At 37.6% G+C, this 24,179-nt stretch overlaps 1 protein-coding gene and 1 long non-coding RNA gene across 5 annotated transcripts in view; both read left to right on the plus strand.

The window, feature by feature from the left end:
* The window catches only part of LOC120447063 (dnaJ homolog subfamily C member 16), a 412,134-nt gene that overhangs the window by 161,667 nt on the left and 226,288 nt on the right, over window positions 1-24,179 (plus strand). For all 4 annotated transcript variants that reach the window (XM_039628657.1, XM_039628491.1, XM_039628573.1 and 1 more), the window contains one exon: window positions 16,479-16,693. In XM_039628657.1, the coding sequence (XP_039484591.1) occupies window positions 16,479-16,693 (215 nt within the window). The remainder of the gene's footprint in view (window positions 1-16,478; window positions 16,694-24,179) is intronic.
* LOC120447453 lies at window positions 9,845-15,742 on the plus strand. Its single transcript, XR_005616052.1, has 3 exons — window positions 9,845-10,087; window positions 10,135-10,306; window positions 15,610-15,742. It is a non-coding gene; the product is annotated as an uncharacterized LOC120447453 (long non-coding RNA).

Genomic DNA, 24,179 nt, shown 5'->3' on the forward strand with positions numbered 1-24,179 from the left:
CTCCCCAACCACACACACTATTTTTAACAATCACACATACACGTTAATGTCTAAGTACGAAATGTAATAAACACTCACACACACAAATTAATGTCTAAGTACAATCACACACACACATTAATGTCTAAGTACGAAATGTAATCAAAGATCGAGAGCCCTTCGATTAAGCGTATCTGTTATTTACGCACAGCATCATATTCCAAAGTCTAGACTCTGTGGCGAGCCACCGTCCCCTAAACATTCGATCACTTGGCGAGCAAACTGAAATAACAAAAACTTCCGCCCACGCAATCGTCTCAGGATTCTCCAATTACTCCTATTTTTCGGGAGCTTCTCTCTTCACGAGAGAATAAACATTTATAACTTAATTCTCTTAAAATTCGCTCTTAAACTATCCCAATCTGCCTATATAAACGCAAATTGCGATAGCTTTGCTAAGCCCACTCCAACTTCGAAGTCCATTGTCCAACATAGTGATAACCTAAAGGCTCTAGTTCTTCCTTTACTAGAATTAATAAAAACGTTTAAGAATACATAGAAAACCAACCGTTTTCTTTTTTTTATTAATCTCTCGGGCTGAATTCCTAAATGGCGCAGTCGGTAGAATAAAAAGGAAAAATTGTGCGAGTTGTTTACAAATATAAATCTAGTGACAAAAGATCCTTGTACGACCAAGCGTTTAGCGAATCGGCGCTAAAGTGAACATAAAATCGTAATACAGTTAACTCAAAAAACAAAAAACCAGAAAACTCAAAAGAAATACTTATAATCGGTGGCTGACACACAATAGTCAAACCTACTGCATACTGTCAATAAAAGTGTAAAAACAAAAACCCAAGAACCAAAAACTCAGCTAAAGCCAAAATTAATCATGGCATCCGAGCAAGTCCAACTGGTATCGGAATCCCATCTGAATCAAGCCCTAAGTCAAATTAGGCAAATAGTTACATTCAGTGTTTACACCCAAGAGCTCAGTACTTTTTTTAAATCATTTACAATATCGAATAAACTTATGTTAGAAAATAATATCAATAATACCTTACTTTACACAAATGCATTAAATAATACAATTAAAGATGTAATCATGAGAAAATTGCCCGATAGGTTATTTATGACCCTTGTCAGACATGACATTACGACAGTATCTTAACTTAAACAAATAGCACAATAAGAAGGTGTATACGATGTAACATTCAATGACCGAACAAAACTTCATAATAACTCTAGCCCTAACAACCCTAGCACAACCCAACCCCAACCTCCTAAGAATAAAGGAAATTATCAACATTTCGTGAACAATACTATGCATAACACAAATAAATCAAATCAAAACACTAATTTAAGACCCGCTGAAATAAACCCGAGGTTAGCAAGAGAACTCACACAAAAATTAAATACAGGTAGAGTCCAGAATCATTTAAACTTTCAACAACAAAGTATTAGTGCACCAAACCCTCCTGTCAAATGACAGAGAGAAAGTGCTAGTGCCCAATATACAATGGATACAGGATGCGAAAATTTTCTTCAACCAGTCTCGGAATCAGATAGCGATTCAGAGAAGGAGGAAACCTATTCTTAAAAATTAAAATAAATAATATCACTCTCAAATGCCTAGTAAACACTGGTTCGTCTATTAATATCATGAAACAAAATTTTTTTAATTTCCCAATCAAACCTTCTAAGTAAAAGTCCACACTATAAATGGCGTTATAATATTGAACCAAAGCGTTTCATTGCAATCAAGTAAGCTTTGTTTCACCAAGCAAACATTTTATACTCATAATTTTTCAGAAAAATATAACTTACTATTCGGCAAAAATTATTTAGAACCAACCAACACTCAAATTAATTATTCAACACAAACAAAGCTACCAATGAGTGCCCCAGGTCATTTAACCCAGAGGAAACCCCTCTACATACCACGAAAAAGGAGAAAACCCTCCGAAAAATTAAGCGGAAACCCCACTTAAAATCAGATGAGTCAAAGGTTACCAATGAGTGCCCCAGATCATCGAACATCGAAAAGTTACCAACGAGTACTCCCAACCATCTAATTCAGAAGAGTCCAAGACTACCTATGAGTGTCCCAAGACTTCTAAATCTGAGGAAAACCCTCTTACTACTCCTTACATATCAGATTAGAACATCTAAATACAGAAGAAAGGGAACAACTTTCCCACGTTTTGCTTGAATACAGTAATATTCAGTAAAATTTGACTTTCACAAGTACGATTAAACATTCTGTTCATACAAAGCATAAGCAGTAATTAACACAAAAAAAAAATGACTACATGTCCGGCTTCGAGAAACTAAAACTTTGAAAAGAAATTTTCCCTGACAACAGATGCGAGTAATATAGCCATAGGTGTTGTATTATCCCAAGATCTGGGATAATACATCTGCTATGCGAGCAGAACCTTAAACGAACATGAACTCAATTATTCAGCAATAGAAAAATAAGTATTAGCTATAGTATGGGCAACAAAATATTTTAGGTCCTACCTATTCGGTAGAAAGTTCGACATATTAAGCGATCATAGGCCACTTGTATGGCTAAGTAACATAAAAGATCCCAATATGAAATTACAGAGATGGAAAATAAAACTTAATGAATACGATTGTAATATTCATTGTAATATCTACCCGGCAAAGAAAATCATGTCGCTGATGCTTTATCCAGAGTGCCAATTCAAGAAAACTTCCTAGGACAAGATGACCCAGTATCCCTTCCCACAGCAGCTCTTGTGCATAGTGCACCAGAAGAGTGCACTGTTATTACAACAGACAATTCGAATTCATAAAGGACGATTTTGACGACGTTCAATAATAAAATATTTCCATAAAATTAGAATAAAAATCAGTTATAAAGAAATGACTGATACCCTTGCTAAAGATCTAATTAAAGAATACTTATGCACTAAAAAAAGTGTTTTTTACTTCCCTAATGAAATCGATTTTCAAATCTTTCAAAATGCATATTCAAATAAGTCCGAAGTTTCTAAACTATGAAAAACAGTAGTAAATTAATAAATTCAAATACGCCATTCAAAAATATCAAAAACATAAAAATTAACCTTATAAAAATACACAGAAAGAACTTTACTATTACCCTGATTACCAAAAACTAATCCAAAACATTATAAACGAATGTGAAATCTGTAACATCGCTAAAACTGAACATAGAAATACAAAATTAACCCTTGAAACGACCCCAGAAACCTTCAATCCCAGAGACAAGTATGTCATGGATTTTTACTTAATAAACAATAAACAATTCCTATCATGTATTGACATTTATTATAAATACGCCTTCCTGATAGAAGTAAACGGTAGAGATTGGCTTGAAGCTAAAATAGCTATTTTACGCATATTCAACGATATGCGTAATCCAAGAGAAATAAAAGCCGATAAAGTCTCCGCTTTCATGTGCATTGCACTTAAAATTTGGTTCGAATCAGAAGGTGACTCTAAACATAAGAACAAGTAAAAATGGAATTTCTGACATTTAGCGATTTCATAAAACTGTTAATGAAAAATTAAGAATAATAACAAGCGAAAATGAACCTGAAAATCAATTCACAAAATTCGAAAAAAAAACTTTACATATACAATCGCAAAACAAAAAATAACACAACTGGTCGAACTCCAGCTGACATTTTCATTTTTGCAGGAACCCCTGCCTACGACACTCAACAAAATAAAATAATCAAAATTGACAAACTCAATGACAGCACAATACCTAGAAGTAACCCCTATCCAGGCCAAAAACGGTTATCTAATCTTTCAAACCGGATCAATAGATTTACCAATAAACCACGAATATCATTAATTATCTATTAACTTAACTAAAACACAAAATACTTATGAAGAACTTATCGAACAAACTCAACCTTTTAATAACTTACCACAAATTCAGTATCTAGTAGAAAAATTTAACAGAGAGATGAACGGTATAAGAATTGTAAAACGTAGTAACGCGGCCTTGTTAACTTTATTGGAACAATTTTCAAATCAAGAGGATAAAGAAGAATGACAACAACAAATAGCCGACATCATTAAAAATAATGTACAAATAAGCGAACTCAACCACGTAATAGAAGTCATTAAGTCACTAATCATTTAAATTATAACTTTGAAGGAGAACTAATGATAGCTTTAATAATTTTCAACCTACAACAATTCACTGAATACATTGAAGACATAGAACTTGGTTTGCAACTGACACGCTTAGGTAACGCGGCCTTGTTAACTTTATTGGAACAATTTTCAAATCAAGAGGATAAAGAAGAATGACAACAACAAATAGCCGACATCATTAAAAATAATGTACAAATAAGCGAACTCAACCACGTAATAGAAGTCATTAAGTCACTAATCATTTAAATTATAACTTTGAAGGAGAACTAATGATAGCTCTAATAATTTTCAACCTACAACAATTCACTGAATACATTGAAGACATAGAACTTGGTTTGCAACTGACACGCTTAGGTATTTTTAATCCAAAACATTTAAAGAATGATTCATTAATCCACGTCAATTCTGTAAAACTTCTTAATATCAAAACTTCAGCTTGGCTTAAATCTGATACCAACGAAATTCTGATAATATCCTATATTCCAAGAGACATAATCAAAACACCAATTTTTTGAATAATACCATACCCAGACGAAAAGAGTAACATACTAACCGAAATAATTTAATTAGAAGAAATATTAATTGTTAGACAATGTTAGACTATACTCAAACTATTTATGTAAACAATAATGTAACAAAACTTGAACCACTCGAACACATTCAGACAAAAGAAATAATCGAACAACACAACCAGACGAATAATTTCTTTCAAATAATAACACTTACAACATTAATCATAATTGTTATAATTGCATTATTGTACTTAACTTATAAATACAAAACTATACCCCAAAAACTAATTGTAAAATTCAAAAATCAAACCCTTAAAAAACAAAATATAATACATCCTGAAACAGACAATATTGTACCCCCCAATACCCCTGTATTGTACCCTACTCTAAGTGCCTGAGGACAGGCTTTCTTCTTTAGGATGGGGAAGTAACATATCCATTCTACACCCACAACTCCCCAACCACACACACTATTATAAACTCTCACACACACACACATGTCTACGTACAATCACACACACACATTAATGTCTAAGTACGAAATGTAAACCAAGATCGAGAGCCCATCGATTAAGCGTATCTGTTATTTACGCACAGCATCATATTCCAAAGTCTAGACTCTGTAACGAGCCACCGTCCCCTAAACATTCGATCACTTGGCGAGCAAACTGAAATAACAAAAACTTCCGCCCAGGCAATCGTCTCAGGATTCTCCAATTACTCCTATTTTTCGGGAGCTTCTCTCTTCACGAGAGAATAAACATTTATAACTTAATTCTCTTAAACTTCGCTCTTAAACTATCCCAATCTGCCTATATAAACGCAAATTGCGATAGCTTTGCTAAGCCCACTCCAACTTTGAAGTCCATTGTCCAACTTAGTGATAATCTAAAGGCTCTAGTTCTTCCTTTATTAGAATTAATAAAAACGTTTAATAATACATAAAAAACCAACCGTGTGCTTTTTTTATTAAACTCTCGGTCTGAATTCGTAAATATATTTTGTATATGGTCGGAAACGCATCATTCTGCCTGTTACATACTTTCCAACGAATTTAGTATTCCCTTTTACTCTACGAATAACGGTTATAATTATATAATGGTTATAATGTCGGGTGTCGCCTAAATCTTTGAAATCACCTCAGCTTTCGTTAACTATGCAAAGAGCATCCTGGCTCACCCCTCTGGAATTAAGTGCAGTGCGCTCTGGAATTAAGTTAACACTCGCATTCGTAACCTTTGCATGCGCGAGATACCAGTTGAAGATGCACAGGAGCTTCCTTCTGGTAGTGAAGATTGAGTCCAATGTCAAACGCCTTTGCGGATGTGAATGCCCAATGCCAAACGCCTTTGCGAATTAAAATAAACTTGTACGTTTTGTATCCAAAATGGAACTGATCTGCTTTTTAGTTCTCAGACTTAAGTTCAGCTAAATGTTTACAAAGAGTTTCATATCTAGTTGGCAACATGTATATATGGAAATGCTGGTGCGGCAGTTCTGGGTTCGTCTGCAAGAACTGTCGCAATCGACATCCTGTCAAAGTGCTGTGTCTGCACTTGCAACATAGTAGACATTCCGTTGAACACATGGGAGCAACGAATGTCTTGGCGGCTTGGCGGGTGGGACCGAATCGTGCATACTCTGTAATGCCGTATCGGTAACTCCTTCTCTCCTGGAATGAAGTGAACGTAGTTTAAAGGGATTTCCACCGGGGTAATAAAGGTGCTCCTTCCTTTAAGCAACAGGGTACAAATTGTGCATATGGTTAAGAATGTGATTTGTAGCTAGGGTCGACATGACGATGATATCCTTAGTTTACATGCTAAGGACTGCAGGTGGAGTTTGTGCAGGTTTATTTTTTCGAAAGTGTTGTTAATATTCATCTGCTCAAATGATTTTACGGAGATCTCCGTTTCTTGGGTAAATTCCATCGCTGTATCGTCATACGTTAAGCCGTTGACCTTGACCGTACAATTGTTGAAAGTTAATATAGCTGATCCATTGATCGTGAAGGGTTTTTTGCATGAGGATGTGACATTGGTATTGATTGTGTTGAAAATAAAGATGTGGTTTGGTTCCACTTCTTTTATCATTTCTCGTTGGCCGACGTCTGTGACGTCGCATGTTGCAGTTTGGCTGGATAGTATGCCCTCGAGGCAGTGGATGTTGATTGCGTTGGTTTGTGTCCACGCATTTTCACATATGTATATACACCTTATGAATCTTGGGACATTTCTCTTCTAAATATAAAATTTGGTTATCTCTATCGAGGTAAAATGTAACTTGGTACAATTAAAAATTTTGTTTTGTTAAATGGTAAGGGGACAATGTGTGTCAATGAATAAATTTGTGTCATAAATATAGCTATTTTAACGTGAAATATAATGTATGAATTATTAATGTATGTTTCTACCGCTTTTCTCGCACGCATTTATCTGTACGTCGCTCATTCCTTTTTCTCTTTGTTATCTACCTACGTTAGGCTTGGGCGCTGCATTTCGGCTGTCTGTCCCGCCAATTGTCAATTCTTCGTTTTTCGGCAAAGACTCAACTTGTGCATTTGATATCGCTCTTTGTCGGCCCTAGCTGCCGTAAACAATTCGCAAAATAAACAGTATCGGAAAATAAACAAACTTTCTTCGGCTACTTATTATTCGCAACAGCTATTGAAAAAGCTCAATAGCTAAACAGATTTAATTTCCTTTTCTGACAAAATAAATTTGGCTATAATTTTAAATTTAGTTAATAAAATGCTTTCTGCTATGTTGTTAATGTGATTATGTAGAACATCTATATTGAAATTTATTCTTGTAATGTATTGGAGCAATGTAATGTATTATGCTCGTAATTTAACGTTTTGAAAATATTATTATTATAATTTTTAATAAAATCATTAATTACTTCTTGTTCGTTATTGATATGTTGTGTTATAACGGGTGTTTTTTTTAGAGGTATAGAACTTTAAGTTGGCATTACTGTTCAAGATGGCGACCGATTTAACAGCTGTCAAGTGATTTATTCTCAGTTTGGTTTGGCAATTCGTCATGCGTGCTTACAAAATCCAACTCGTGCAAGAATTGAAACCAAACGATCATCAAGCAAGGCGTAGATTCGTCGAATGGGCCCAAAACGAGATTGCTGTTGTTCCCGATTTTTCATAAGCCTCCAAGATCTTGTGATTTAACACCGCTAGACTACTTTTTGTGGGGCTATGTAAAGTCATTGGTCTATGCGGATAAGCCACAAACGCTAAACCATTTGGAAGACAACATTCGCCGTGTTATTGCCGATATACGGCCAAATATTGGAAAAAGTCATTGCAAATTGGACGTCCAGATTGGACTACATCCGAGCCAGCCGTGGCGGTCATATGCCAGAAATCATATTTAAAATGTAATGCCACAAGATTATCTTTCATGTCAATAAAATTCATGTCAATCGAATAATCCATCGTTGTTTTATTGCAATTTAAAGTTCTATACCTCTAAAAAAAACACCCTATATTTTCAAATCTCAAAATAATTTCTTTATTAAAAAGTGTCTGTTTATTAATTTGTTGTATAATTTGTTCCATATGCGTCCATATTTCCGGTTACTACTTTAATTATACTTCCAAGACCGTTTATCAGACCTCTTTTTTCTCTTTTCTTCGGTACTAGAGAATTTATTTTTATTTTTACTTGATCTACCTTGGCTCTTAAGGCACTGATAATTTCTTCTGAAAATCTTACTTCCTCTAAACCATTTAATGCTATTTCGAATTTCTTAACATTCTCTAGAAGATTTTGTATGTTGATTTTATTGAGTAGATGTTTAAAAGATTGGATAATTCTTGCGTCTCCCAGGTTTATCTTAGCAATTTTGTCATTGTCTTCCAGGGTTTGGATTTTCACGAATTGCGCCGTGGCGCAGCAAAATCTGTAAAATATGACTATGATTACTAGACTGTTCTTTTCTTGATTTTAGACTTGTGTATTTTTTGATTTCTGTGGGACAAGATTGTAAGACCTTTGTCTTCTTTGACAGTATGCTTTGTAAATCGGGGTGTTGGTTTATTTCTCCGATTCTCTTTTCTAAATACTGTTTCACCTACTTCTAGAGCTATCGGTGAGTTTCTGTCTTCGTTGCTTTTTGAAATTCTGGCTTTCATTTTATTTTCCATACTCTCGTTAATGTCGGGGTAGATTGTATAACGAAATTCGTTAAGTTTTTGGAGATAATCATGTTCGTTATTTGGATTAATCTCCTGAGTTAGTACATGAGGGGTTCCGTGGAAAATTTCGAAGGGAGTGTACTTTGTCGTCGAATGAATAGAGTTGTTTTAAGTTGTTAGTGTTTCGAAGAAAATATCTTCGTGGTCGCAGGAAAGTTTTTCTGTTTTCCTCTTATTTAATATAATTCTGTATATTTCTGTTAAAGACGAATGGAGCCTTTCTACTGGAGAATTACTAGATGATTGTTGGAATGACGTAAAGTGTAGAATGATGTTATATTGCGCACAAAAATCTTTAAAGAGTTTACTTGCCATTTCTGAACCTTGGTCACAAATGAGTTTTTTTGGTATTCCAAATGTTGATAGGAAATTTCTCATTGATTTTACTATGTTTAGGCTATCCCTAGTTGGAATTGTATAGCCCGAGGCAAACTTTGAGAACTTGTCGATAATGGTTAAAACGGTCTTTACATTAATAGTATAAATGTCAGAGTGTATAATCTGCATAGGGTGTGACGGGGTTTCGGTTTCCGAAAATTCGAGTTTTTGTGGTTGCCTGTCGTATTTAAGTGTTTGGCAGATGTCACAGTCATTAATGATATGGGTGACCTTTGCTCTTAATAATGGGAAATAAATGGATCGTTTTAGATGAGCTACTGTTTCGTCTATTCCTCTGTGGTTGTTTACCAAGTGATATTTTCGTATTTCTGATTCTTGTTCGTTTGTGTCGGTTATGTCTTGTACTAAAGTGGTACATCTTATGACTTTATATAGGTCGGTAGGTAAATAATATTCTTTTAGAGTCTCTTCAATGATTTTAAAAATTTCGTCTGGTGCGAAAATAGCGGTGGTCTTGTTGGGTTTCAGCGTTTGTTTTAAAATATTAGCCATGCTTTGTTTGTCATAGTGTGTTTCTGATATGGTTCTTCTCATTTTATTTTTGAAAGGCATAGAAGTCAGTTTCTCTGATTTATTTGTGATTTTAAAGACAATTTGTAAATTAAACTCGTTTAGTGGTTTACTAGAAATGGTAATTAGGTTGGAAGTGCCATTGTTTGTGGGGGAAAGTACGGAATTTGTGTTAATTTCCCCGGTAACTCGAATAAGAGCGTCGGCCACCACGTTTTGTGAACCTTTTTTGTAAACCACCTCGTAGTCATATTCTAATAATTGGAGTTTCCATCGGACCAGTTTTGAATTTGGTTCTTTGAAATTCATGAGCCAAGTAAGTGGCCTGTGGTCCGTGACTATTTTAAATTTCTGTCCGTATAGATAAGGGCGGAAGTGTTTTGTGGACCAGATTATAGCTAACATTTCCTTCTCTACGGTGGAGTAATTTGTTTCTGTATCTGACAGTGTTCTACTTGCGAATGATACCGGTTTGTCCTGATTAAGAGTGCCCTGGGACAAGACTGCCCCGATGTCAAAATTGCTAGCATCTGTGGTAAGTATAAAAGGTTTATTGAAATCCGGATATTGGAGGATCGGGTCGTTGCAAAGCAATGTTTTGCTCGTTTCAAATGCCCTAATGAATGACTCGTCAATTTTGACTGTGGCTTTGCCCTTTAACTGTTGTGTCAATGGTTTCGTTATTGCTGCGAAATCTTTTATGAATATTCTATAATAACCAAGTAATCCTAGAAAAGACTTTATTTGTTTTTTAGTTTTTGGCATCGGAAAGGCTTTAATTGCAAGTAGTTTTTTTGGGTTGGGTTTTATGCCCGAATCGGTGTCTACGTGACCCAAGTATTCAATTTCCTTTCTGAAAAACTCAGATTTTTCTGGTTTGAGTTTTAGATTTGCTCTATCTAATCTGTCGAATACTTGTTTTAGGTCATTTACGTGTTCTTGGAGTGATGAAGAAAAAACTATAATATCATCGAGATATATAAGACAATAGTTACCGTTAAGGTCTGCTAAGATATTGTCCATTACCCTTTGAAAGGTCGCTGGAGCGTAGTGAGGCCGAAAGGCATTCTCACAAACTCAAAATGCCCTTTAACTACCGAGAAGGCTGTTTTGCTGATATCTTTGGGGTCCATTTCCACCTGGTGATATTCGCTTGCCAAATCTAGGGCTGTGAAATATTTGGCTCTACCGATTCTGTCTAGGACATCGTTTATATTAGGCATAGGGTATTTGTCTTTAACGGTTTTTTCTGTCCGTATAGACAATTTTCTATAGTCTATGACCAATCTCCATTTTTTGTTCCCAGAAGCGTCGGGTTTTTTTGACACGAGAAAAATGGGTGCGCCCCATGGGAAGTGGCTATGTCTGATAATATCTTGTTCCAAAAGGTTGGTAATTTGTCTTTGAATTTCTTGTCTTTCTATGGGACTGTGTCTAAATGGCTTTGAATGTAGTGGAATTTCGTCTGTAGTCTGTATTTTATGTTTAACAAGGTTAGTGAAGGTTAAGTTATCTTCTTCTTGATGAAATAATTTTGGAAACTTCTTGCAGAGATTTTTTAATGCTGTAAATTCTTCAGTGTTTTAATGATCTGTGTTTAGTTTGCTAAGAATATTTATTCTGTCCTTGGACGTGCTATTCCTACTCTCACATATGGCATTTATCTCAATAAAAGTGTTCCCTGCATATTTCTCAACTTGTAGTTTTGAATCGAGACACAGTTTCTGTTTATCCTGTGACATGTTAATTGTCTGAAACTAGAATTGTCTATAGCTTGGTATATTCCTCCTGATATGAAAAGATTATCAGAAATTTGGGTTGTTTCCAACCAGAATTCGCCGTTGTCAATATTAACGGGTAACTTAACTATGGTTTTAGAAGCTTCGTCGACAACGTGTAGTTCTGAAGTTATGTTATTTTCCGAATGTAGTCTCGTATTGAAACGTTGAGTTTCTAGGATTGCTTTTGAAATATTTACTACTGCTTCTAACTCTTGTAAAATGTCCATACCTATCAAACCATCGAAGAATGGGTGAAATTTGAATAAGATTAATTGATAACATGTGTTATCAGAAAATTCTCTGAATACGGGAATAATTGTCTTTTGAATAACTTTATGTACGCTAAGTGCTGTTCTGATTGAAATTGGGTCTGTCAAGTTAATTCTGTCTGTATGGGATATTAATTCCGGGTTAATGAATGACATGGTCGCCCCTGTATCTATTAGGAATTTTAGGGATGATCCAGATTTTAGGTGGATCGTAATGTATGGTAGGGGAGACCCGGGTTTTTCCTTAATTAAGTATCCTGGGTGTCTCTCAAGGCGCTTTGTTGAAAATTTGATTCCTCGTCTATATTGTGAAGCTGAGGCTTCTGAGTATACTGGTCAGATGTCTGTTCCATGTTATGAACGAAACCCCTGTTCTTACTGGAGCTTGAATACTCGAATTTTTTTTGTTCTTGAGAACGATCAGTTTGGTGATCATTTGGCATAATTGCCTTTACGTTACTCTTCCTACGTGGGGAATTATCTCTCTCGTTCGAGGGGAATTATTTATAGTCCCTCTTTCTTCCGTTATCTTTTGACTCGATTGTATTTTCGATTGCCCTGATATCCTCTAGAGTAAATGTCTCTTTCCTTTATGGCCCATTGGAAAGCTTCCTGGAGGTTGGTAGGTCTCATGGACCTTACCGCTAGGACAAGTGGGCATCTAATGCCCGTAGTGAAAATATTTCAGCAGGTTTCTGCGAAGAATTCTTTCTTTGATCTCACCAAAATTGGTTCGAGATGTAAGGTGTCAATTAATTTAAAAATGGCCGTCCTAATCTCACAGATCTTTTTGAACAAGACCTGTACAAGGGAAATGCGCATGGGCAAGGCCATATAACTCGGACGAAAGGGTTTGTTCATCTCGTTTGTCGGAGCAGAACAAAATTAGTGCATCTTTTATCTCATCCCAGTTAAGACTTGCTCCCGTTGTATGAATTGCTTCTTCGGCTTTTCCTTCGAGTTTCTGCCTAATTGCCCATAAAAGGGTGCGTCCGTACGGTGTTTTATCCGTTTTCCTGATTGTCAATGAAGTCGTGAAGTTTAAGGGGGTTGCCGTCATAAGGCGGTAGGAAACGGATTGGGTCCGGAATTCTTAAAGAAGAAGATGAGCTATGGTACCATAGCTTGGTTGGAAGATGAGGAACTCTGGGTCGAATTCATTGAAGATGGCTAGGGTAAATTTATTACTGTCTGAAGTTGACAAAATAACTACTACCTGAAACTACTTGAGAAAAAGAACGAAACGGTCTTAGTAAAAAAAAAAAATTATTGTTTAATCAAGTACTGACTTTAAAATTTAACGCTGTTGCAGAAGTAAGAAGTGTATAAACTACATATGTGTTGTGTTAGAATTAACAGTATATATGTGTATAGAATTTATATGTGTAGTGTATCAAATATATATATAATATATATATATATATATATATATATATATAGATCTGTAATTGGTTGTGACAATATTATTGTTTCTTTTGAATTTAGTAGTTGTGTTTCAGTTGTTGCAAAGAATGAAAAAATTTGGAAAAACGTAAAAAGATAGGGCTCGCATATATGTTTCGTTTGAATATTTGTTTTTGTTATTATACCCGTTACTCGTAGAGTAAAAGGGTACACTAGATTCGTTGAAAAGTATGTAACAGGCAGAAGGAAGCGTTTCCGACCATATAAAGTATATATATTCTTGATCAGGATCAATAGCCGAGTCGATCTGGCCATATCCGTCTGTCCGTCCGTCCGTCCGTCCGTCTGTCTGTCCGTCCGTATGAACGCTGAGATCTCAGGAACTACAAAAGCTAGAAAGTTGAGATTAAGCATAAGCCCACTATAACGCCTACAAACCGCCAAAAACTGTGTTTAAGACTCTCCTCCCTTCCACTAGCTGAGTAACGGGTATCAGATAGTCGGGGAACTCGACTATAGCGTTCTCTCTTGTTTTGTTTGTATATTTGTTTTTGTTATTTATTGTTCAGCTTTGTTGGTTATGATCCTACATCCAAATTGCACTTCAGTGACCTATTCGAATCAGTTCTCATTGCGTCCAGCATGTACAAGTATAACTTGGCTAGTTTCAGTGGCCTATTCTAGCGTCCAGCGCTAGATGTGATTCATATTTGCCGTCGGTTTTATATTTGAAATATATTTATACATTTATTATTGTATATATATATATATATATTTATTTATATTTATATTTTTTTATAAATTTTTTTTTTTTTTTTTAACTTTTTGTTGTTGCTTTTATATCTTGTATGAATATTTTTATTCGATTGCCTTATTGGCTCTGTGCTCGATGCACTATTTTGTGTCATATGACGTGGCTGGTAATAGTACATGTTCGACCAACTGGTTGAGACAACCGTCAGAACAGTGACTTCTTCGAACCGATCGTGTTGGGTCTAGCGTGTCGAAACATCGCTTGATACGAACCGAACAGCAAACCGATTCGCGTCCAGCATGTCGATGCAACCGTTACAGAGATTGTGTGACAACCGCTGACGTCATCGCTGTTCGTATGCTACACCAAACACGTTGTTGCGACCAGAAGGCCACATCGAACCTGTTGTTTGGTAGCAGCAAGCTTTTAGCGAAGTGTAGCCGTATGGCCTCATACAAAGTTGAACTGAACTGTACTCATGCACACGTATATACACATGTTTGCTTGCATTTTGCATTATATATATATATTTTATTCTTTTTTTTGCTTTACTTTTACTTCGTATATTTATTTAGATAATAATCTTTATCCTATTTTTCTTTTTCATTCTTCACACAACATTCACTTAACTTTTACATCACTTGTTCACTTAATAATTACTTACAAGACTATGGTTATGAGTATTTTTATCCTGATCCTGGGGTTATCCCTCTGGGGTTGTAGTTGTCCGTAAAAATCGACTGCGCCAGATACCAGTTGAAGATGCACAGGAGCTTCCTTCTGGTAGTGAAGATTGAGTCCAATGTCAAACGCCTTTGCGGATGTGAATGCCCAATGCCAAACGCCTTTGCGAATTAAAATAAACTTGTACGTTTTGTATCCAAAATGGAACTGATCTTTTATTTCTCAGACTTAAGTTTAGCTAAATGTTTACACAGAGTTTCATATCTAGTTGGCAACATGTATATATGGAAATGCTGGTGCGGCAGTTCTGGGTTCGTCTGCAAGAACTGTCGCAATCGACATCCTGTCAAAGTGCTGTGTCTGCACTTGCAACATAGTAGACATTCCGTTGAACTCATGGGAGCAACGAATGTCTTGGCGGCTTGGCGGGTGGGACCGAATCGTGCATACTCTGTAATGCCGTATCGGTAACTCGCGCATCAATGCCTACTTTCGCTAAATCAGAAAAAACAAAATCGTTTGAAATCAATACAAAGAAATCGTATATTCGTTTCTCAAAAATAGCTTATAAAATAGCTTATTAGCTCAACATTTGCTGACAGCGACTTGATAGGTTCATAAACAATACCTAGTGCAATAATACAAAACTGTTTAAAGCTCAAAATTTCATTATATCGCTGTTGTTTTTGAGTGCGTTGTTGTCGAACAACTATTTTTTATAAAGTGATTCGCTTAGCGGACTCCTTGTCAAGCTCTACGCTAACTTCATTTGACGATTTCATACTGCATGTGAGGATGAAGCCTAACTCCTCGATCGAAATCACTGCTGTCATTGCCTCCAATATCATTGAAAGTGAGCCGTGCCTAAACATTGACATTTACAGCTGGAACATACCACAAAACCTTAAGCTCGCGAACCCAGATATTAATCGTTCTCAACGCATAGATTTGCTGATTGGCGCCAGTCTCTTCTACGAACTGCTTCAAGCTTTGTCTAGCTTCTGCCAGGATTGCCGCTAACGTAACAGACTCGGTTAGGCCGGGTTGTTTCTGAAGGTTAAAATCGCTCGGATGACAAGGACTCCATAACTGATTGGCCATCTATTAACCCTTTGTGAACCCGGATGGCTTTCGTCGAGTATATGGTCAGTTGGCGAAGTCTGCGTTGGAGTCAGTGACCGAAATCCAATCAGCGTACCGAAGGATCATTCAGCAGCCGAATCGACGAAGCGAGCAGTGAATGAGCTGTCTAAAATCACTCTTGGATTCCGTAACCGAAACGCAGTCATCGTATCGAAGGATCATAACAAAAGAATAGACCAAGCGGGCAGTGAATAAGCTGCGTCTGCTGCCCCCGGATGCTGTTGAAAGCCACGCTTCCAACGGGGGAAGTATGTCGAGTCTCGCACCCTCTTGCAGTTCCTAACTTTATTATTTCTTATTATAGCAATATTGGAGGTACAATAAGTCTCTACTGCCCCTCAGCTTTCGTGCGTGAGCATCTAAGCTCTTCCCTCTCACACGCTCTCTTATGTACTCTCGCACTTACACCTTTGGCTAAGCATTCTGTTGTGCGCGCTCCATTTAAGTCACTCATTTCATAACTTCTACATGCACGCAGCGATGCTAAATTTCGCTGAATCAAATAAAATATTATCGTTCAAACTATACAAAGAAAACGTCTTTTCAATTCTGAAAAATAGCTAATAAAAAAGCTTAATAGCTCAACAAAAACCATTTAAAATCATAAAAGTTAGAAACCCTTCAAACAAACTATTTACTTAAATAAACCACAATATTTTTTGATTATTACAGGTTTGTGAATACGATAAATAGGAAATCGGTTAATATAATATCTCGGTTTAAAGTCAATACAAGCCTGGATACACTAATTTTATTTAATGAGGATACGACGAGCTATACAGCAAGTATTAGTATGCAAGAAATTCCAACTCAAACATTGGTAAATTTAGTATCTACTAATCAATTCTTGGTATTACCACGAATATCATCACAGAACATGATGGAAAGTAAGTAATATTGCAACTTCAATATTAAATGATTCCCGTTTTAATTAAAAACATGAAAGAACTCTATAGTCGAGTTCCCCGACTAGCAGAAACCCGTTCCTTATTTTCGTCTACCCTTACTTATTTTCAATTTCTGGACTATCGGTAGAAATTGGTGAAAAAATAAAAATAAAAAAATTAAAAATATATCAAAATGTTTTCAAAAATTGGGCGTAGCAGTTTTGGGCGGTTTGTGTGCGTTAGAAGAGGCGTGGCAAAATAGGTAGAAAAAATGTTTTTCTAAAAATATATCGAAAACAAAAGAGAACGCTATAGTCGAGTTTTCCGACTATCTGATACCCGTTACTCAGCTATTGAAAGTACGACTTCAACACTGACCGTTTTTCGCGGTTTGTGGGCGTGGCAAAAAGTTTTTTGGCAAATCGAGAGAAATTTACAAGACTAACAAAAATGTGAGAAAATATCAAAACATTTTTTAAAAATGTGGGCGTGGCAGTTTGGATCGATTTTTCAAAAGTGTGGGCGTGGTAGTTTTGGGGCGGTTTGTGGGCGTTAGAGTGGGCGTGGCAACATGAATCGACCAGCTTTCGCTGCGTCTATGTCTCTGGAGTCTGTGTGCTTAATTTGAACTTTCTAGACGGACAGCCGGACATGGCCACTATATATGGTCGGAAAAGATTCCTCCTGCCTTCTTTTCAACGAATATAGTTGTAGTGTACGTAGTTCGAAAGATTTTAACTAACAGGTCTTTTAATAGTGGGTGGTAATTGCTACTAAAGAGGACCTTGTACTTCCTTCGCTAGGGATGCGCACTCTTGCTATGCTCGAGTTTAGCTGGCCGTAGGTTGGGGTTTCTTTGGCTTGGGATAGTACGAAACGATACTACAATTAATAAGTGCGTCTTATTAAAAAACAATATTAAACGCTGGACTATCGATTAATTAATGAAATTTAATTCTCGTTTACAAACTAATATAGGTATTTAATATAGGTATTTCATTATGATGTATTTATCGTTGTTGTTTTGTGGTACTCACGACCTTGAATATCCGCTCCATGATGCGCTTAAAGATGGGCCCAAGTTTACGTTGACATTGTCGAGCTGTAGGTCAAATTTTAAGAGATCCTAATTAAAATTCCTATTCATTCGTATTCAATGCCAAAAGTTCATAATAATTTAAATACAAAAGAAAATCCATAATCAAAAGAAAACAACGAAACACAACTGCAGCACTGAAGCGATAAGGCCTTAGGAGGTCGCTGGCAGCTATGCTGCACTGCGATAAGATGATATGAGGTGATCCTTACTGATTAACGTTGAGGATGTCCAAATATAATTAAGTCCGATCCGCCTCGTCTAAACTTCTGCACAGCTGAATAATTCAGATGCGCTCTAGCCTTCCAATATACTTGGCCAGTCAGCATTCGGCATGTGGCAGGTTGCGAAACTTGCGAAAATAATGCTGTTCGAATTAATAATGGTTTGGGCTAGTAATATTTTTTATTCTTTATGGTAAATGTTTCTATGCAGCATGTGTTCAACATAGCATATTATTTTTATGCATATTTATCGGCCATTTGTTGCTCTTGGGTCGCACGTTACATACGTTTGCAGGGTGTCGCTCAGGTGTTTATGTATCTCGGCATTCGCTTCGAAAGTACCTTAAAGTACCTAAAGTGCCTCAGCCAACAGGTCGCCAGAAGAATTACCTCGCGTTCCCGCCACGAAACGCTGATGCTGCCAGCCGGCTTTGACGGAATCTGCTTTCTTGCTTAAAATATATGTAGGGGGCCATACATTTTGGGTCGTCACTGATCATTCAGCCCTTTATCAGACGGATCTCTGCCTCTATGCCTCTTGGGCCATCAAGTTACAATGGTTTATTTGCTAAATCGACCATTTAAATCGGCTAAGTATGCTTGGAACGACTTGAGAAAAATGGTATTGGTCTATAAAGCTCGTAATGAAGTATAAAAATATCGAAAAACCGATGAGAAACCATTTCAACGGCTTTATATAACTCCGGAGGTACTGGTTAAGGCTAATGACACTACGTTGTTGTTTTCCTATATAAGAAGGATTTAATACGCTTTGAGAAATTATATTCTTTAATCGATCGTCCAGTCTTTGGTCAGCATATGCTAACTCATGAAAAAGAATTATAGGTGATTACAAAATCTTCTAATGTTTTCGAAGGGTTCAGTCAAGATAGCTAGTTCATTTGAGATTCCGCGGATATCTGACTAAGCAAACGCAAAAGTTTACGTTTAGCAACGAAGTTGGGACTGCGGCGATAGTATAGGTGAAGCGTGGCCGGCATTAACTTGAAGACAACACCCGAAAGGAACAATTCATTTTAAAAGCGAAGGCTATTTGGCACCCTTTTCAGCTTTTTTGAACTTACATGTTTTCGTCCGTAAAACATGTTGTTTAAGGGTAGTTATAGGTTTCAGTTACAAGAAATTTAAAAAAAATTTGTTTACATTTGCCACGCACATTAAATAATCATAACACACAATTCTTCAGGCCAGTGATTACTTCAACTTAATGCACATATAGAAAAAATATGAATATATCAATCCCTCTGAATAGTTGAATTAACTGTTAACTATTTATGTTTAAAGTCTGTTAGCGTAAAGTAATTTAAAAATATTTTTATGCTGTTACATCGGACGGTTGAAACCTGCATAGAATATTGATTTGGGAAATTGTATTTTAAGTTTAAATTTAAACTTAATAAAGGACTACTTGTAAACTAAAATTTTCTGAAGGCCCTTTTAGAAAAATTTGATGTTCTAGTTTCTGGCCAGAATACAAAATAGTGCCTGTTATATACATATGTTCATTTATATATTAAAATAAAGCATTGGCGTAGAGAAGATTAAAAATATTTTGTTGCTGTTGCAACGGAGATATAATGATTTTCGAGATTCTTTAATCTTGAGTTCTTTTGAGTTTAACGTCCGATAAGATGTTTATCCTGAGCAACATGCTCACTGAAATGGTAACGAATATTTATTGTTTTTACAGACTGGGAGGGCCACGTTAAAGAGAATCAACGCCATATTTCTTCACGAAAGGGAATGTTGAGGTAATAACCTTATTTATGAGTTCTTTTTTAATAAAATGAAAAGACTATTTATATTTAGCGATTTCAAACGAATAGATTTAATTTGTTTGTTGCACCGAAATTTGACATCGATGTGCGTATGCATGGGTAACGAAAGTGAGTAAATACGAGCGACATAATTGCTGAGCGCTAAGACAAAAGTGCAGGCGCGTAAGTATAAGAGAGAAAGAGAGAGCGCGAGAGGTACGAGCTTAGATGCTCACGTAGTCTCTCTGCATAGATTTCGAAAGACTCTCACAGCTGAGGTGACGTATGGACTAATTGTTTTTCCAATTTTGAGAACGAATAAAAATCCAAAATAAAGGAACTGCTGCGATACTCAACATACTCTCCCCGTTGCCAGCGTGGCATTCCATAACATCCTTAATCCATTCGTCAATGCTCTTGCTGTCCTCAGTAGAGAAATTCGGGCGACTACATCCCTTCCGTTTACCAACCCAACGAATCGTCATGGCCATTTCATGGGTGTCAAGTTTTAATCCTTAACCAGGACCATGTCATCTATCTGCTACGCGTAGGCGATGCGATACTAGCTATCAAAGCAGTTATGTTTAAGCTTGTCACCATTCAATGACTTCAAACGCACATCCATCAAGACGCTCCTTTGGTAAATTCGCCATTTCGTGCTCAATTAAGAGAGGTTTCGTTCGAGAACACCTGTCGCACTTGTTTACTGCCTTTAATATTACCAATATGGGGATCGGATTATGCTTAGAAGAGGGCGAGGACCAGTATGAAGGTTCATAAGCGAACTGGGCCATAAGATCTGGGGAATCCTAGGATAGGATGATTGGGTTGCGGCCATTGAAATCCAACAAAGATGTCTAATTTGGTTAATGAAAGGTGAAAGAGAGGCAAGTGATCTAGACGGCTATTCCTTTGGTCTGCAAAGCTTTCCTGTCCTTCTATTAATGAGCCCGCTGAAGCAGAGGCAGCAACAGAGAAGTCCCAGTTTGAATGTCAGTGACAATAAGCCCAGAATCTCGAGAGCCTGTTACAACTGTTGGTGGAGCTATTCGGAAAGCTCGATTCGATTCGCGTCGGGGTAAGACGTATTTTCATCGAGCTCTGTACAAAATAAACTTATTTAAGTGAAGTGAATAAATAAAACAAAATAAATTACAAATATCAGCGAAAAGACGCTATTAGCAATGTTAAATTGCAAATCTATAATATTTGTTGTGTGTGGAAACATTAAATTAAAACAAAAGCTAATTTAAATAGACAACAAACAAATCGACAGTTCCAAAATGAGCCAACGCGAATTGCGCGCTCAGCGGCAAAAAGAGCAAGACGAGCGCCGGCTCTCTCTCCAACGAAACAATGCCTACTTCACCTTCGTGTCTGACGCCCGTGAGTGCCAAACAACCCATCGAGTCAATGACCTACCACCTGCAGAAAGCAAACGATCGCGGTCCTGCTCACCAATGCTTATGACTGCACAATGTGAACCCGAACGCATTGAGAGCGTCTCTCTCGCGCTCTCCTCATTGCAAACGGTGCCAAGCTCTGTAGCTACCAGCACAGTAACTTCGATATCTACTGCAACTGCACCTATAGCAACAACAACAACATCAACACTATGCTCAGTACCGAGAGTTGTGTACATTTCTGCTGAAACAACAACAACCAAAGCAAGTGCACTCTCTCCGACTCTAGAAAACAAAAGCGGACAAGAACCAAAACAAAACACAAAACTGTTTCAAACAGGGCTGGATCGCTACATTCAAATAAAGCGAAAGCTAAGCCCACAACACAAACAGGCTGGCAATCAGCCGAAAATAAATCGCACCAACGTTGACAACTCAACTTCAAATAGGTTTGCACTACTGGATGACTGCGAAGTGCATCCAATGAAAGAACAGGAGCAGAAGAAGACTAAGCCGCCTCCAATATTTATACGAGAGAAAACCTCAAGCGCACTGGTTAACAAACTAGCTACGATCATCGGAGAAAACAGGTTCCACGTTATACCTCTTACCAAGGGAAACATACATGAAACGAAAGTGCAGACTCCGGATGAGTCTAGCCATCGATCAGTGACCAAGTACCTGGATGAAGCTGGAAAGAGTTACTATACCTACCAGCTTAAAAGTGCCAAAGGATTGCAGGTCGTCATTAAAGGAATTGAATCATCAGTGACCCCATCCGAAATTATCGAGGCACTAAAGGAGAAAAACTTTAAGGCAAAAACGGTGATCAACATTCTTAACAGGAAGAAAGCGCCGCAGCCACTCTTCAAAGTCGAACTGGAGCCATCGAGTCAAAAAATCAGCAAAAATGAAGTACATCCTATTTATAAACTCCAGTTTCTACTGCACCGGAGAATAACCGTCGAAGAGCCACACAAGCGCAAGCAGCCTGTGCAGTGCACTAACTGCCAAGAATATGGCCACACCAAAGCGTACTGCACCCTAAAATCTATCTGCGTTGTTTGCAGCGATGCTCACAGTACCGCAAACTGTCCCAAGAACAAGGACGACAGCTCAATTAAATTATGCAGCAACTGTGGCGAAAACCACACTGCCAACTGGCGAGGATGCATTGTTTACAAGGAACTTAAGTGTCGCCTAAACAAACGAGTGACTTCAGTTCGTGATCGTACCACACCAGCAATTCACAAAGCAATGGAACCGAGTACAACTAACATCCCTCTGTCTACCAGCTACCGAACAGCGCCAAATATTTCCTTTGCAAGTGCACTAAAATCAGGGATCCAAACACCAGCAGCGGACACCCCCATTCATCAAACAAACACTCACGATAACATGCAACAGCAGCCAATTGGCGTTGAAGCGGTTATGCTTTCGATGCAGCAAAGCATGAAAGACTTTATGGCCTTCATGCAAACAACTATGCAAGAGCTTATGAGGAACCAAAACATCCTTATTCAAATGCTCGTTTCCTCTAAAACAGTATAATGACTCCCCTAATAATAGCAACCTGGAACGCTAATGGCGTTTCGCGGCACAAGCTAGAACTTGCTCAGTTCTTAGCCGACAGAAACATTGATGTTATGCTACTCTCAGAGACTCACCTCACTGAAAAGTACAATTTTCAAATACCAGGATACAAATTTTACTTTACGAATCACCCGGATGGCAAGGCCCATGGAGGCACTGGCATACTAATACGATCGCGAATCAAACACCACTTTGTTAGTAATTGGCAAGAAGATTGCCTACAATCTACCTCTATAAGCCTCCAAGGCTATAACGGTGCTCTCACTCTGGCTGCTGTCTATTGCCCACCCCGCTTCACACTATCAGAGGACAAATTCACAACACTCTTCGACTCGCTCGGTGAAAGGTTTGTTGCAGCTGGTGATTGGAATGCCAAGCACATGTACTGGGGATCTCGGATAGCGACCCCTAAAGGAAAACAGCTATACAACGCAATTATTAAACCGCAAAACAAGCTTAATTATGTTTCTCCGGGTACGCCTACATACTGGCCAGCAGATCCTAAAAAGCTTCCAGACTTGATTGACTTTGCCATCACCAAAAGGATATCCCAATCAATGATTACAGCTGAGGCACTTTCAGAACTTTCATCTGATCACTGCCCGGTGCTCTTTAATCTTTTGTACCAACTGCAACACATCGAGCGGCCGTATAGACTCACAAGCAACAGGACCAACTGGGAGAGGTACAAAAAATATGTTTGTTCACATACCGACTTCTCTAGCTCATTGGAAACCGAGCAAGACATCGATCAGTTTGCTGGTAGCCTAGAATCAACACTAGTCGCAGCAGCAAAAGCGTCAACTCCACAAGATACCAACGGATGCAGTAAAAAGTTCAACATGACAAGTCGAGATACCGAACTCCTTGTGCTTGAAAAACGACGACTTCGAAGGGAGTGGCAGGAGCACAGATCACCTGGCGCAAAGAGTAGACTAAAAGCAGCTTCTCGCAGACTTACTAAAGCGCTTAAGAAAAAAGAAGCGGACGCACAACTGCGTTACATCGAGAACCTCACGCCCACCAGCACAAAAAACTCATTGTGGAAAGCCCACAGGAATCTGCAGGCACCAGCAGAAACTGTCGTACCCCTCCGTAACTCTACCGGAAACTGGTCTCGTAGTGACATGGACAGAGCAAGAGTCTTCGCTGATCATCTCAAAAAGGTATTTCAACCCAATCCAGCCACTAACTCATTTACTCTCCCACCCTTAACTGCATCTGAATTAGCACCACAAGATCCCATAGAATTTCGGCCAAGCGAAATAACGAAAGTCATTAAAGACCAACTGAAGACTGGAAAATCGCCTGGCTTCGATTTAATAACACCGAAAATGATCATCGAGCTTCCAATGTGTGCAGTTCTACAAATCTGCCTACTCTTCAACGCTA

The sequence above is a fragment of the Drosophila santomea genome, chromosome 2L (assembly GCF_016746245.2).
Source record: "Drosophila santomea strain STO CAGO 1482 chromosome 2L, Prin_Dsan_1.1, whole genome shotgun sequence".
NCBI classification, from domain to species: Eukaryota; Metazoa; Arthropoda; class Insecta; order Diptera; family Drosophilidae; genus Drosophila; species Drosophila santomea.